Source organism: Lipotes vexillifer, unplaced genomic scaffold, assembly GCF_000442215.2.
Source record: "Lipotes vexillifer unplaced genomic scaffold, Lipotes_vexillifer_v1.1 scaffold54, whole genome shotgun sequence".
NCBI lineage: Eukaryota > Metazoa > Chordata > Mammalia > Artiodactyla > Lipotidae > Lipotes > Lipotes vexillifer.
In genome coordinates this window covers 2,207,807-2,224,654 of record NW_006789324.1, presented here as the reverse complement: position 1 = coordinate 2,224,654, position 16,848 = coordinate 2,207,807, and the positions used below count along the sequence as shown (strand labels likewise).

The window sequence follows — 16,848 nt, the reverse complement described above, 5'->3', positions numbered from 1 at the left end:
AGCTGGCAAGGTCAAGGGGGCAGCCTTAGGGGGCTTGATCCACAGAGGTTGTGAAGGTATTTAATAATACAAGGTGTCCCTAGGGGAAAAAATAGATGGGCAGCCAACTGGGTTCTGCTTAACATCTACGACCAGAAAGACACAGGAATGGAGGAACAGGGCTTCTCTGGTGGTGCAGTGGTTAAGAATCCACCTGCCAATGCAGGGGACATGGGTTCGAGCCCTGGCCCGGGAAGATCCCACATGCCGCGGAGCAACTAAGCCTGTGCATCACAATTACTGAGCCTGCGCTCTAGAGCTCGTGTGCCACAACTACTGAGCCCGCGTGCCACAACTACTGAAGTCCACGCAGCTAGAGCCCGTGCTCTGCAACAAGAGAAGCCACTGCAATGAGAAGCCCGCACATCACAAGGAAGAGTAGCCCCCACTCACCGCAACCAGAGAAAGCCCGCGCACAGCAACAAAGACCCAACACAGCCAATAAAATAAAATTAAATTAAATTAAAAAAAAAGAATGGAGGAACAGGAGGCTCAGAGTTGTTACCCCAATAAAAAGTCATGTTCTTTGCTTAATTCTCACATCTGAGTCAATTTTCAGACCCAGACCACAGAACCCATTGACCAAAGAGGTGGCTGGGTCCCTAGGAAGAAGAACCCTAAAACACTGAAACAAGTATTTACAGTAATGATTGCTCCATGGCCTATGACCATTTTCTCAGCTAACTATATATTGGGGAAAGAGGAATACCCAGACATTTCCCAGGGTCTGAAAGGATCTTGTTACTCAGAAATCCAAGTGTTATCAAGTCCTCTTTGTAAGACTGGGGACTTCTAGGGGTCAGGTAATAAGCAGAGTCCTGGATAACATCCAGCTTACAATGGGTCCCTGGGCCCATAGACCCACCCAGTGGTCATTTCCCCAGACTCTGAGTGCATAACTGGGAGTATATATATTGGGAAGCTGAAGGAAGCCCCACATTAGGTCCTTGGCCTTGAGTTCTCGTGTGGGGAAGACCAAGTGAAAGCCTCTGAAACTGTCCCCTCCCTATCAAGTCAAGATAGTAAATCAAAACCTGTATTTCATCCAAGGGGAAGCGGGGGATGATGGTGGAGTTAATGCCCATGAACAACCCAAAGGATGGTCGTCCCTGTCATATTTCCATTTAGTTTGCCTCTCTGGCCCCTTCAGAAACCAGGAGGATGGCTTACAAACTACTGTAGACCTAATCATGTAATAGCCCTGATCACAGCTGTTGTGTCAGCTCTGTGATCCATCATAGTACAGGATCTGGACCACCTGGTCAACCCACAGAATGTCACACCTGTTTCATTGATGACATTGTGCTAATCAGGCAGGATGAGCAAGAGGTGGCTAGTATATTGGAAACCTTGGTAAGAAACATGCACTTCAGAGGGTGGGAGATAAGCCCATGAAGATTCAGGGAACTGCCCCTTCAGTTTTTAGGGAACCAGTGCTCAGAGATATGCCAACATAGTTCCTTTAAAGCAAAAGGCAAATTACAAAATATAGACAAGCAAGATAAAAGAAAAAATTACTTTAAAACGCTCTAAAAGTGATACCTAAAAATAGTGTTTATATCCTTTAGGATGTTCTTCATTGTGCATAGAATATAAATATAACAAACTGACTTTGAAATTATGGGATCATGTCACTATCTGATATCTTATTTATTTACTTGTTTACTTGCTTGTTGTTTCATTCTTCACTGTGATATAAGCTCCATGAAAGTAGGGTCTGTCTTGCTCTCTATTTCCCTGGCACTTAGAGCCCAATAAATACTTTTTGGTGGAATGAATGAAGTGTACGATACACATCACTTTGTAGCCACAGCTATTTTCAACTATCTTCCAGATGCTTCAGGTTATTCTTCATCTTCCTTAGAATGTGCCATGTGAAAACAGAGTTTTCACAACCCAAAGACTACTTCTATCAGTGCAACTTCTGAACCAAGAAACCTTAGCTTTTTGGCAGCCCTCGAATCTCCTTCCTTTTGGTCAGCACTGACTTAGAATCTACAGCGGGCACAGCCTTGCCTGGATCACTCATTAGAGGGACCCAAGTCAGGTTCCAAGACCTGAGCAAGTGAAGGTGTTTCCAGGCGAGCAGCTCTGCCTGCAGCCACGTCCCTCCTCCGGCCACGCGGGGGCGCTAGAGCACCACAGTTCACATGGGATCGGGGCCCTCTGGGAGGAAGACTCTGGGCGGGTGTATTGACTACCCGGTGTAGGCGGAGCCAAAGGCGTCCACGTCCGAGGCGAGGGCAGGAAGTGAAGAGGCTGGGCTTCTTTGGCGGGGCGTACGCTTGCGCGTAGGTCGGGTCAGAGGAACCTTCGCTTTCGCCACAGTTAGGGTCTGTCCTGGTGGGGGACTCCTTTGCACGGCCGTTAAGAGTGGGCCGGGCCCAGGGGAGGGGGCAGAGTACGGGAGTTGGGGTGGAGGGAGCTTGGAGGGGCGCTGGGGTTAGGAGCGGGGACCCTTGGGGGCTCGGTTGGGTTGGGGTGGCGAGGCCTGGGGTGGAGGAGGGACGACGGGGAGCCGGGCTGGAGTGAAGCGCGGGGGCGGCGTGTGGAGTCGGGGGAGAGGGCGAGTGGGAAAGGAGGACGTGGCAGTAAAGTCTCCTTTTCCCGCCTGATCCCGTCCTGGTGTTGAACTGCGGGGACCCCAGGGTGCTACCTTGGCAGCGCGGGAGTTGCAGATAGGCAGGTGGCTGCATTTTCCGGGAAGATAAGCTCCCTCTCCTCCCAGCCTTCTCATTAGCGGCCCTTTTTTTAAAAGTTGTGGTTCTTTTTACCGCAGTATCGTGTGCGTCACAGTGACACCTTCACCCGTAGAAAACCTCTTCCAGCCGCTTTTGGCATCTTGAGACTCAAACCATCTCTTTTACCTGTCCCTCTTAAAGCAGAGAAAGTAAAAGTTTTCCTTCCCAAACCCCGCACTGAAAAATAGGAAATTCCCTGTCTCAACAGTTGTAGGGTATTTAAATAATTTCTTCATGGACTTGTCTACAAATTCACTTTTTGTGCTCCTTAAATAATGTTACTTGCCTGCGTAAAGTGGAACAACAGTCGTGTTGTGCCATGCAGTGCTCAATGAGAAATTTTAGTCCAGGGAGAAGAAAATACTTCATTGGGAATTCAGGGATTGAACAACTATAGTGACTGACCAATGCCATGTAACCCTCACGAAAAGGATTTGGGTTCATGTCCATCATTCTCAGCTGTGGTGAAGGGGTGCAGCCTGGCATTTGGAAGCTTAAGAACCAACTCTGTTGCCTTCCAATTTATTATTATTTTTTTAAGCCTTCCATCATGTGTGTACTTTGCTTGAATGATTATTTTAAAGTACATATTCTATTTTTGCCAATCTGACAGCTGTTTCCATAGAAACTAGGGAAGAAATAGTCACTTTCAGAAGAGTTGTTAAAATTGTCTTCCAGGCTTCAGCTGTGAGTGCCAGTGAGCTGCTGTACTTGCTCATTCTGAGATGGTACTTAAAGAATTAAGGATCTGAAATGTTCGTAGAGGCTAACAATCCAAATTGTTTAGTTTTCTCACATTATTAATTTAGTAATCCTGGAAGTCTGCCAGCTATGTTTGTTGACCTGCTACAGTTCTTTGAAGAGGATGTGTCAGCCCTGATTCTTTCTTCTGCTCTGTGTAGTCTAGTGATTGGATCTTTGAAAGTGTATAGTTTTCTTCTCCCATTCTTTACCCTTTCTTAAGGATACAGCAGGGATTACAAAATGTCAGGCACTATTTCTGTTTCAAGTGACACTTGTAGGTGATATAAATGGTAGCGTTTTTGCTTATATATGTACTACATATAGTGTTTGGGGCTTTTGCTGACTTCTGTGTCAGTAGAATACTTTAAATTTCACGTTAGTTGTTAGCTGTGAGAAGGAGTTTGCTTGACATGTGAACAGAGCTAAGCAGTGTAAATAGATGTGCACAGACAGATGAGAGCTTTTCTTTTCTGAGAGGTGTAAGTAAATCAGTGTGTCTGGAGCTTCGGAATGGGTGAAGGAGGGGTAGGGAAGGTGCCTGGAGAAACAGTGGGAGGTGGTATTATGAGGGGCTTGGTCTGCAATATGCAGTTTATTGAAGCCCATGGAAACCAATGGTAATTACAAATATAGTTGCCTTTATTGATTTGGGGCTTACAAAAGTAATAACATATCCTGTAAAAGTTTAAACAGCACAGAAATATATAAGATGGAAATACCGAATCCCTTACAAGCATCCTGCCACCCCAAATAACCACTGTAAATGGTTTGGTGTGTATTCCTTTAGATTTACTTATATCTGTATATACTAGTGTGTTTTAAGCATTACTGAGTATGTAAAAAATTTGAGTAATTTTCAAATAATTTCATGTATAGATAATACTATTTATGAAAATTGATGTTCTGAAGCATCTTTCCAGATAATATTGTATTAGCCTAGACTGAGTTAGATTTATGTGTTTTTCCCTGCAACTTTTATTATGAAGATTTGAAACACGAAAAAAAACTGAAAAAAATTTAACGAGCACATACATAACCACCACTTAGATACAAAGATTGTTAGCATTTTTCTGTATTGCCTTTATGTCCTGTGTGTATGTCTGAATGTATTTTTATTATAAAATTTGAAAGCTTTATTCATCATGAAAAGAGAGTTGAGCAAGCATTTCAGGTATAAGATATTCACCTACATAACCACATCTTTATCGCCTAAGAAAATAAGCAATACTCATCTAAAATAACCTAAAAGCAAATTCATATTCAAATTACCCCAATAGTTCCAGTTGTCTTCTAAAACAAATTTTTTTCTTTCAAATTAGGATCTAATCAGAGTTCACACATTGCATTTGGTTGTCTCTTTTTAGTACCTTTTAAAAAAATAGCTTAATGTATAGTTGATATACAATAAATTGGACATATTTAAACCGTGCATGTTTTGACTTACATGTGTATCTATGAAACCAACAACACAATCACAATAGTGAACATTTTAGTTGCCCCCCCCAAACTTTGTAATCCCTCCTCTTGCCCCTCTTTACCTTTCCAACCTCTGATTTCTCTATAAGTATAAATTAGTCTGCTAACTATATATTGTTATAGTTAGTTTATATATATATAAACCAGTTTATATTATAAAGCTGAAATCATAGAGCATGAGTTTTGGAGAGAGAGTAGTGTTCTTTACCGTGTATTTTTTTTCCTGTGTATGAGTCTGGCTTCTCACTTGCTAGTGTTTTTGTGTATTGCTCTTGTATTCTGCCACCTTAAACTCATTCTAATAGGTTTTTTCCCTAGATTTCTTTGGATTTCCTGGATAGACAGTCATGTTGTCTAGGAATAAAGATCATTTTACTTCTTTATTATCTGGATGCCATTTATTTAGTTAGTTATGTATCTGTTTATTTAATTCTGTTGCACTGGCTAGCATCTCCAGTATAATGTTGAATAGAAGTGGTGGGAGCAGACATCTTTGCCTTGCTCCTGATCTGAGGAGGAAAGTGTAATCTTTCACCAATAAACATACTTTTGCCTATAGGTTCCTGTAGATGTCCTAGTTACTGAGTTTTTATCAGGGTTGGTTGTTGGATTTTATCCATTGCTTTTTCTGTGTGTTTTGAGATGATCATGTAGTGTTTCTTTCTTCAGTTAGGGTGAATTACATTGATTGATTTTTGAATTTTTATTCAACCTTGCATTCCTGAGACAAACCTCACTTGGTCATGAGGTATTGTCTTTTTAATATATTTTTGAATTAGATTTCCTGAAATATTAAGAATTTTTGTATCTATGTTCATGAGGGATATTATTCTGTAGTCTTCTTGTAATTTTTTTTTTTTCTGTCTTTGGTATCAGGGTAGTGCTGGTCTTAGGGAAGGAGTTGGAAACTATTCCTTTTTAATTTCTTGGAAGAGTTTATATAGAATTATTATTATTTCTTCTTTAAATGTTTGGTAGAACTCCCCAGTGAAGCCTTTTGGTTCTGGAGCTTTCTTCGTGGGAAGGTTTTTAACTATAAATTCAATTTAAAAATTGGGTATAGGGCTCTTCAGTTTGTTTATTTCTTCTTGAGTGAGCTCTGGTAGTTTGTATTTTTCAAGGAATGTATCCATTTAATCCAAGGTGTCAAATTTAAGATTTTCTCTTTCATTGGTTTTAAGAAATTTGATATACCCTAAAGTAGTTTTTTTTGTGTTGCCTGTGTGTGTGGTTTGTTAAACTTCTTGGATTTGTGGGTTTACAGTTTTCATCAAATTTGGAAAATTTTGGTCATTATTTTTTCAAGTTTTTTTTTTTTCTGTCTACTATCCCTCTCCACTTTTCAGGGACTCCATTTACACATATATCAGGTCACTTGAGTTATCCCACACCTCAGTGATGCTGTATGCATTTCTTAAAGTCTGTTTTCTCTCTCTGCATTTCATTTTGGATAGTTTTTTATTGATACGTCAATTCATGTCTTTATTTATACAATGTCTAATTTGGTGTTAGTCTCATCCAGTGTAATTTTTATCTAAGACATTATAGTTTTCAAATCTAGAAATTCAGTGTCCATCTTTTGAAAAAATATATTCCATGTCTCTACATAACATGCCCAAACTTTCCTTTAACTTCTTAAACATGCAATATGTATAACTAGTTTAATATCCTTGAATTCCCAGCTTCATCTCTTTAATTTAGGAGGACCATTGGGCTGCTCTAGGTTTCCCCTCTTTGCAAAGTGGCCGAGAAACTCTCTCCAGGCAGAAGGCTGGGGCAGTTGTAGGGCTCGCCTAATTTGTTTCCCATTTCTCAGGGATGACTATTCTTCGTTGCCTGATGTTCAGTATGTTGAAACCATTGTTTTACTTATTGTGTCTGTTTTTTTTTTTTAATTGAAGTATAGTTGATTTACAATATTGTGTTAGTTTTAGGTGTACAGCAAAGTGATTCAGTTGTGTGTGTGTGTATATATATTTCAGATTATTTTCCATTATAGGTTATTACAAGATGTTGAATATAATTCCTTGCGCTATACAGAAAGTCCTTGTTGCTTATCTGTTTTATGTATGGCAGTTTGTAACTGTTAATCCCATACTCCTAATTTATCCCTCCCCCCTCCCTTTCCCCAACAACCATAAGTTTGTTTCCTATGTCTGTGAATTTATTTCTGTTTTGTATATAGACTCATTTGTATTATTTTTTTGGATTCTAAATATACATGATATTATATAATATTTGAATTATTTCACTAAGTATAATATTCTCTGGGTCCATGCATCTTGCTGCAAATGGCAGTATTTCATTCTGTTTTATGGCTGAGTAGTATTACATTGTGTTGATGGACACTTGGGTTGTTTCCATGGCTTGGCTGTTGCAAATACTGCTGCTATGAACATTGGGGTGCATGTAGCTTTTTGAATTAGGGTTTTCGTCCTTTATGAATATGTACCAAGGAGTGGGATTGCTGGATCATATGGTAGCTCTGTTAGTTTAAGGAAGCTCCATACTGTCTCCCATAGTGGCTGTATCAATTTACATTCCCACCAACAGTGTAGGAGGGTTCCCTTTTCTCCACACCCTCTCCAGCATTTATTATTTGTAGACTTTTTGGTGATGGCCATTCTGACCAGTGTGAGGTGATACCTCATTGTGGTTTTGATTTGCATTTCTCTAATGATTAGCGATGTCAAGCATCTTTTCATGTGCCTGTTGGCCATCTGTGTGCCTTCTTTGGAAAAATGTCTATTTAGGTCTACATATTCTGTTTTTTTAGTTATTTTCAGTGACAGGATAAGTCCCTTTTACTCTGTATTGACCTGAATCAGAAGTGCCAGTATTATATTTGAAAGGAATAAATTTGTATTTTATTTATTTATTTTTGCATATTTTTTTTTAGGTTTTTTTAAAAATTTATTTATTTAATTTATTTTTTTGGCTGCCTCAGGTCTTAGTTGCGGCATACAGGGTCTTTGTTGAGGTGTGCAGGATCGTTTGTTGCAGTGTGTGGGGTTCTCTAGTTGTGGCATGTGGGTTTTCTCTCTCTAGTTGTGGTGCATGGGCTCCAGGGCACATGGGCTCTGTAATTGTGGCACAGTGGGCTCTAGTTGAGACACACGAGCTCCGTAGTTGTGGCGTGCGGGCTTAGTTACCCCACGGCATGTGGGATCTTAGTTCATGGAGCAGGGATCTAACCTGCTTCCCCTGCATTGTAAGGTGGATTCTTTACCCCTGGACCACCAGGGAAGTCCCACAAATCTGTATATTTAAAAATGCATTTTATGTTAGACTTTACTTTTCCATTAAATCCTCTTTCCCCCCATTACTGCCAATTGCTGAAACTTAGTGCTGTTATTGTTTAATCCATTTCTTATTCCCCAACTAATTTAGCTGTTAAAAATAGACTCCCCCAACTAAAATTAAAAAATGAAACGAAGAAAAAAATCCAAATTTTGAAAGTACATGTTGTTGAGTTAAAAGTTAGTAAAACCTCTTTGGTTTTTATTGTTAAGAGGAGTTGCTGCAGGGGGCAGTGAGTTGAAACCCAAGGTAATTTAGTCGGAGATGTGTTAAAGGAAGAATACCTTTTTCATAAGTGTTATATCCCCAGTTTGGTAATAAGTATTTTGCTTAGATATTTATAGTTTATATTTTGTGTTCCAGATAATCAAGGAAAACAAAGATGAGCTTCATCTGTGGACTGCAGTTTGCTGCTAGAAACTGTGTTTTCTTACGAGTTAATTTACTGACCAGCTGGAGAAAATGTAACACACAAGCTGTAACCTCACTGGACTGTCATCAAGTGAAAATTAACAATATAGTAAATAAGTCTCTGGGCCTGGGGGTAAATCAGGGTGATAGATGGACATTTTTGCCTGAAAACTTTCATTTCTGTAGGACTCTTAATAACAAAAGAACAGGCTGCCTCTTGAGCACCAGAAGTAAGGAAATTTGGATGATAACCCAAAAATGTAGTGCATGGAATAACTCTTTTTCAAGACAGCTACTGATGAAAGACGTTCTAGTAGTTCCTGCCCTTTCAGTGGTGCATCCTCTAAACTGTTTACCCACAAGAGACATCAGGAGTTTCCATACTTCTCCACGGTTTCAAGCTGCTCCGGTTCCTCTCTTGTTGATGATTCTTAAACCAGTGCAGAAGCTACTGGCTATCATTGTGGGCAGGTAAAATGCTCTTTAAAATATAAACTCTTATATTAAAAAGTATCTGTAAAACTCACTTTTAAAGAAAACTTGATAGATTTCCCTCCTATAATTAGCTCAGAATTCAGTTTCTAAACAGTTGGCCCTACTCAGTTTTTTTATGGATGCCTTAATAATCTTAAAATCATTTATTGCATATTATAGTACAGAAATGTGATCTTTAAAAATTATTCTTGTATATTTTATATAGACACTATTTAAAAGGTCTTATATTTATGATTACAAGAATCAGAAATGTTTGTTACAACTCACGTATAAGAACTGTACTTACAAGCATTCCTTTTTAGTTCATGGAATTTGAGACAATGGATCATGAAACTGAAGAACTTTGCTTACTTCAGAAAGGGCTCATTCCTAGCCACGTTAACTCTTAATTAGTATTTATTATTTATTTATTTTTCTATTCAGTTTCCGACAAATCTTTATTTTCTCTTTGTGATCCTTTATAATACTTAATGTTTTTTTTTTTCAGCTAAGTAATACTTCATATTTCATTTAAAACTCCCCCTCATAATTCTGTTTTCTCTTATTTGCTCCATGAAGATTGAAGAAAGGTAAAGTTAAGTATTGTCTCCTTATAAACTTTTCTTATGTTTGATAACTATGAAGTGCCTTCTAGCCTTACTTCCATACTAACCAACCCAGTTTTCTTTTTATCAAAAATCAAGGACCTGTACTCTGTAATTTATTGTGTTCTTTATGACTAGGCTTTGGCACTCAGAAAAATATGCAGCTAATTTAGCTCTCAATTTAAGTAAGGACTATCAAAGAAAGCCAGAGCTAGACAATAGTTAAAGAAGTAAAAACAGATTTTCTTCAGAACTTCTGCAGTAGGAGAAAACTTCTGCATAGAACCAGAGTCAGCTCTGAATACACCATGGGCTGTGTGGGCAGGGCGGGGGTTGGTAGATGGAAAACTACAGAGAGGAAACATCAGGAGCAAGGGGGGGATTCCACCAGAACTGACCTCCTAGAGTTATTGCTGAAGGCAGGTGAGGGTGATCAGATATCACCTGGGGGATGATGAATGATAAGGACAGATTGGGTATTGTGATCCCATATGGAGGATGAGGGGTTCTGACTTAATTGACCTAGCAGGATTCTTGCTAAAATTGGACAATGCAGAGATGAACAGAGTAGTCCAAAAGACAAGGCCTATTTGAAAAAGAGTTCAGGGGAGTCTGAGTAGAGTTCGGGGTAGGAGAGAATCTTCGTCACAACTCAGCCCAAGTTCTTGGGCCAATAACTCTTTTTCATCCTTTTAAATTAATTATTTATTTTTAACCTTTTGTTGATATTACTATTGTAAATCACCTAAAATTTTATTTTAGGATATGTTTTCATACATTTTAAATGATAACGTCTTAAACTTTTAAATTGGAAATAAGTATACTTCATAGTTTGATCTGAATCTTTTTAGGTTGAAACACTTTAAAGGCATTTTAGGTGTGTCACTTAACAAGATTAAGATAACTCAAAGAAGTTATTTTATAAAATAAATTTTGTCAAGAGAATGATGTATATATTTTAAATTCTTGTTGTAATTTCACAGATGAACTCATAGGGAAAAAGTTCTGTTCCAGCACTGAAAACATTACTGGTTGTCAAAATGTCCATGAACCTAATAAGCAGCAGAGAGTATATTGTTGCCTGGTAGAATTGCACCTCCCCAGATGTTATCTATAAAATCTCTCATTTCCGTATTTACAGTGCTTATGCTCTTTTTATTACCTCTCCTTTGTCATGTTCTTGAGGGGTTAGTAGAGTTTCTGCTACTGAGCAATATTTGTTTCTAAAATCGGTGCTAAGATGGTTTCCCTCGTACCTTACTGAAGTACTGGCAGATTGTGTCAGGTGTCTGACGAGCAGTGGGGGCAGTGGTGGTTAAAGGTGTAGATTTGTTGTACCATAACGCCTTCAGATGTTTATCTGGGCAATTCATCCCTATTATATTGCCTTCCTTGCCTCATTTTCCTCTTATTAACTCTACAACCTTGTATAAATTGTTTAATGTCTCTTAAGTCTCAATTTTCTCTTCTGTAACAGGATTATTATGAAGATTAAATGAGGTGATATACATATAGCATTAGAAGAGTACCTTGAATGTGCTGAACAGTCAATAAATGTTAATGGTAGTTCTAGTAGAACAGCTTCTCATTTAGCGTTTACCTTTAAAATAACTGAAGAAAATTCAAATGAGCATTAGAATTTTTAACTATAGCTCCATATAATTGATTACATTTTCATCATTTAGCTAAGAATTTTTAAAAATTGAAAAAACCATCTATACAGAAAAATATAAAAATTCGAGTATTTGATGACAGAATTTTAGCATAAGCATGAAATGTTGATGATATGTACTGATTCTATTATCAGAACTTTGAATTTTTCTTTTTGCTCCAGGGGCATAAGGAAATGGTGGCAGGCACTTCCTCCTAACAAGAAGGAACTATTTAAAGAAAGTGTAAGGAAGAATAAATGGAAGTTATTCCTTGGTTTGAGTAGTTTTGGATTGCTTTTTGTAGTATTTTATTTTACACACCTAGAAGTGAGTCCAATCACAGGAAGGAGCAAGCTTCTATTACTGGGGAAAGAACATTTCAGACTTTTATCAGAACTGGAATATGAAGCAGTAAGTAGAAAGACTTGTTTTTAACTACATTGCTTGATGTAATACTCAAAGGAGGAAAGTTTCTTAAATATGAAAGATGCACTAGTTTTTAATTTAATCTCTGATAGCAAATTAGCATTTTTTCCAAAAGGCCTCAGACCTTTCATGCTTAGTATTCCTACTGCCTACATTGCATTTCCTCTGGATCACCCAGCTAACTCCTGTTCATCACATGTCACCTTAAATGTCACTTTCTCAGGAAAGCCTTCCTTGATTATCCTGACTGGGTTAGGCAGGGTGGCTACGTTAGGCTCTAGTGGGTATCCTTCATACAGACTGCGTTATGAATTAGTCGTTTGTAGCTATGCTCTGTGCTTGGCTATATTGGGGCTAGGTCTCCTACTTTTCTCTTTGCATACTGTCCTTTTCTTTTAAAACACTTATCGTGAGGGTAACACCATAATTATTTGCATAATTATTTATTTGTTGATCTGTCTCCCTTTCTAAACTAGCTCCAGGGGGTCAGAGACCCTGTCTATTCTGTTTATCATTTCATCTTAAGTACTGGCACAGTGTACAAAGTAGTGCTTAGTATATATTTTTTGAATAAATAGATCTATAATTTGAATTTTTGTACCTTGAAAATAAAGTAGAATAAGATATTCCCTCCCCCCCGCACATCAATTTTGGCTATTTATTATATTTTTTGAATGCAAAATAAAGTTGGAATTCAGAAGTCTTAACCTCCTTGGAAAGTATAGTCACTCAAGTAGTTAAACATTTTATACCACTAGTGAGTTCCTTGCGGACGGATCATCTTTCTCTCTCTCATGCTTGGCACATAAACAGTATAGACAAACCTCATCTTATTGTTCTTTGCTTTATTACGCTTTGCAGATGCAGCATTTTTAAAAATTGGAGGTTTGTGGCAACACTGTGTCAAGCAAGTCTATCGGTGCCATTTTTCCAACAGCATTTGCTTACTTCGTATCTCTATGTCACTTTTCGGTAATTCTTGCAATATTTCAAGCCTTTTCATTATTACTGTATTTGTTAGGCAAAAAAGATTATGACTTGCTCAAGGCTTAGATGATGGTTAGCATTTTTTAGCTATAAGGTGTTCTTTAAGGTATGTACATTGTTTTTTTTAGACATAATGCTGTTGCACACAATATGCACTGGGAAACCAAAAATTCATGTGACTCACTTTATTAAGATATTCACTTTGTGGTGAATATCTCATTAAAGATATCGAGAACTGGAATTGAACCCACAGTGTCTCTGAGGTGTGCCTGTATATGCTCAATTAATATTTGTTGAATTTATAACCTCACTTGACAGCTTTGTCATGGTTAGATTTTTATATATTTTTATTTCAATTGAGCTTCTGAGTTTGTTAATGGAAAGTTACCATAAAAAAGGAAATAATAATGGTTTTTCACTAAAAAGATTGTTCTTAATAAAGATAAGACCAATCTCTTCTATACAGTTTATACAGAGATTTGAGATGTTTCTTAGAATAGTCTAGTTAGAAGCAAGTTTGAGGAAAGTGTTCTGTTAAGATTGAGAAAGGCCTAGTGTTAAATTAGTGTTATCTTCTACCATTTATATCACTAAGAAGCTTTAAAAAATTATATACATGTACATATATTTTTTTCTTATTTTTTAGCCTACAAATGTAATACCTGCTTGTTATGAAAATTCAAACACATGCTCTTATGGGATTATTATAAAGTACTGTAATTACATATAATTTTGTTTGTTGTATCTACTTCATTGTTTTTCTTTGTTTCAGACAGTTTGGTGACTTGTGCTTTTAAAAAATGCTATATAAAGACTTTCAAATTCATATTCTATAAAATCATGTTTTTAATGCATCTCAAGGAGGAAGGTTACGGACTTCTTGATTCATATATGAAAGAAATTATATATTTTATGGAAATTTAATATTTTAAGAACATCCTCACTTTTCGAAGTACACTTGAAAGAGTCTCATGAATATAGCTTCAGAAAAAGTGTCTTCATATGGTGGTTAGTCTTAATTAGCATAATATGGGGAAAATGATATGCCCATTAGTTCTAAAAGTTTAGTAATTTCAATCTATCTGGCTAAAACACTTTAAAATTAATGAAGTGTCCTTTTTTGGCAGAAGTTTAACTTTCTTAATAAGTATAGGGTGTTTTTCTATTCAGTTTGTTATGAAAGTAATTTTCTTTTGTATTTTACTTTCTTATATGAAATCTTTCTGTTCTCCAGGCAATGTTTTGTTTTCTAAAATATTTAGGAAATTAGAAATAATACTTAAGCATTTTATTTGTTTATAGGCTAATAGAAAAGATGAGTGAATTTTTATTTCAACCAATTTATATGAAAAATCTTAGTTATTAGAATTTATTCTCTTTGTGAGAAACCATATTGCCTTTGCATAAATAATTCAAATTTGAAATTTTTTGAGTATTTAATATGTGCATATTTTTACATATTTAAAAATTAAAGCATTCAACAGTAAGTGCCATATAACACTCCTTAAAGCAATATAAACATTTTGTAGAGCTAACACTCTCTTAGAGACTACTTTTCTTTTTAATCTTTCAGTGGATGGAAGAATTTAAAAATGATATGCTAACTGAGAAAGACACCCGATACGTGGCTGTTAAAGAAGTGGTTCATCATTTAATTGAATGCAATAAAGATATTCCAGGGATCTCTGAGATCAATTGGATAATTCACGTGGTTGATTCCCCAGATACAAATGCCTTTGTGCTTCCAGTATGTAAATGTTACCCAGCCTAATTTTTAATTGTTAAATTTAACGTCCTTGTTTTTTATGTTGTTCTAATTCCTTACATTATTTTCATCATGGTGCAGAACGGACAAGTGTTTATCTTCACTGGGCTTTTAAATAGTGTGACTGATATTCATCAGCTCTCCTTCCTTCTGGGCCATGAAATAGCTCATGCAGTACTTGAGCATGCCGTAAGTACCTAAAATGAATGTTCAGTTGTTGAAACACTCCTTTGAAATTAGCAAGTTAAATCTTTTAGAGAACTGAATCTTTTCAGTTATTTTTTATGATGGAATTTTAGTTTTTAATAATTGACTTATTCTGTTACCTGAGAAAGTATGATTGGCTAATTTTGAGAATTTTTATCATCTTTAGTGTTTGATACTGAATAATTAGTGTTTCTATTAAATACTATTTTTATCATCTGTCTTTTTTGCTAAGAAGTGATTATTCTCAACCTGTAATTATTTCAAATTAGATTTTAAACTTTCCATAATTATTAACATACTTAGAATCTAGTCAGCAAATCAGCTATAGGAAAGTGATATTACTATTCAAGTGGTAAATGTTTTCTTACTTTTTTATTCATTCTCAGAGGATAGGTTAGAGCATCTTTGAAAATGCCTAGAATGATATGCCATGTATAATTAATGTAGAGTAATAATAATGATACCTTGCCATTTTACAGTTTACTGAGTTTTTTAATACCTTCTCATTCATAATTTTAATACTATCCTCATGAGGTAGGTATTTAGTATCCCTATATTACAGGGGTCCTCAAACCCCGGGCCGTCGACTGGTACTGGGCTGCACAGCAGGAGGTGAGCGGTAGGCGGGTGAGCGAAGTTTCATCTGTCGCTCCCCATCGCTCGCATTACCCCCCTGAACCATGTCCCCCACGACCCTGTCCGTGGAAAAATTGTTTTTCATGAAACCGGTCCCTGGGGCCAAAAAGGTTGGGGACTGCTGCTATATTATATTCGAGGTCTCTAATGTTTAAAAAGACCCTAAATAACATGACTAATGTGACAAACTGGCTGAATTGGAACCTTAATCAACGTTTTCTGTTTGCAAGTCTGGCACTGCTTCCTTTTCCCACAGTTACCCGGCTGTTGGCAGCACTTTTCTCATAGATCATAGAATTCAGGTAGATTTATACCCTTGTGAATATACATCTGTTTGACTTGGTGTGAATCTAGAAAAATAATCTATTTGTTTACTCATATTTTTATTTTTATTCATTAAAAATTGTGCATGGCCCATTTGTTTACATGATTAGAGAGAGGTATATTTTTTTAATTGAAAACACAAAGGTAAATAGTGGCAGGATTGTGAATATATCAGAAATGCAAGTGGAAATGATAATGTTATTAATCCCTCTAAATGTCATCTCAAATTCTGTCTTTTCCTTAGAGTATCAATAAGATGAGGTGGGCCAAAGTTGTGCTATTCTAGAGCGCAAATAGTAATTATCTCCTTTATTTCTTCTGAGTTACAGGAAAATAGAAAAAAATTTCTTCCTTAAACGGATACATACAAGAATAAATCTAAGCAGTTGAAATACGTTATATCTTTCTAGAAATGGCTTTATAACTGCAAAATCAATCAATTTTGGCCATTTTTAGTTTTTAAAAGGTGTTCATTTCAGCACATTAATTTTTCTGGCATCTGGGTCAGTGCCTTGTTCAGCATAATGTTGTCATCTCTATCAGTGCAAGAGCAATAATTAGACGAGACGTAAAAAGCAAATGGTTTTAAAAATAGGAAATAGTTATTAATATTTCTTTGTTAGAGGGCTTAGACACTGTCAATACTATGTTTTCTCTTTTAGGAGTCTCCATTTTATGTTGTTTTCATTATTTCACAAATACAAATTTAAAAAAATGTTTAGTTTTCTAAGATTATGTAATAACAATTATATTCTTTAATAATTAATTACAAGGATTTTCTCTTCTATAATGACTTCATCATTTAGTGCTAAAATAATTCCATAATTGTTTTTCATGAGTCTTATAATGAAGCAAAGAATGCTTTGTGAGGGCAGATTATATTCAGAAGTATTCTAGGTGATTATTTTTAGTTGTTAGCCATGTTTCATACATTCAAGTAATGATTCCTATATTATCAGTATCAGCACTACAATAACATTTATTCAGCAACTTTAGTGAGGAACAATGAACAGTCCAGTGCATTAAACTTATATTTAGATATTACTACTCCAAACAACTAT

General features: G+C 36.6%; 1 protein-coding gene across 1 annotated transcript in view; it reads left to right on the top strand.

Moving 5' to 3' along the window:
• The first annotated feature begins 2,318 nt into the window (after positions 1-2,318).
• The window catches only part of OMA1 (OMA1 zinc metallopeptidase), a 74,862-nt gene continuing 60,332 nt past the window's right edge, over positions 2,319-16,848 (top strand). The window contains exons 1-5 of the mRNA XM_007462571.1: positions 2,319-2,372; positions 8,664-9,182; positions 11,625-11,853; positions 14,429-14,602; positions 14,702-14,809. Of these exons, the coding sequence (XP_007462633.1) occupies positions 8,683-9,182; positions 11,625-11,853; positions 14,429-14,602; positions 14,702-14,809 (1,011 nt within the window). The 5' untranslated portion in view covers positions 2,319-2,372; positions 8,664-8,682. The remainder of the gene's footprint in view (positions 2,373-8,663; positions 9,183-11,624; positions 11,854-14,428; positions 14,603-14,701; positions 14,810-16,848) is intronic.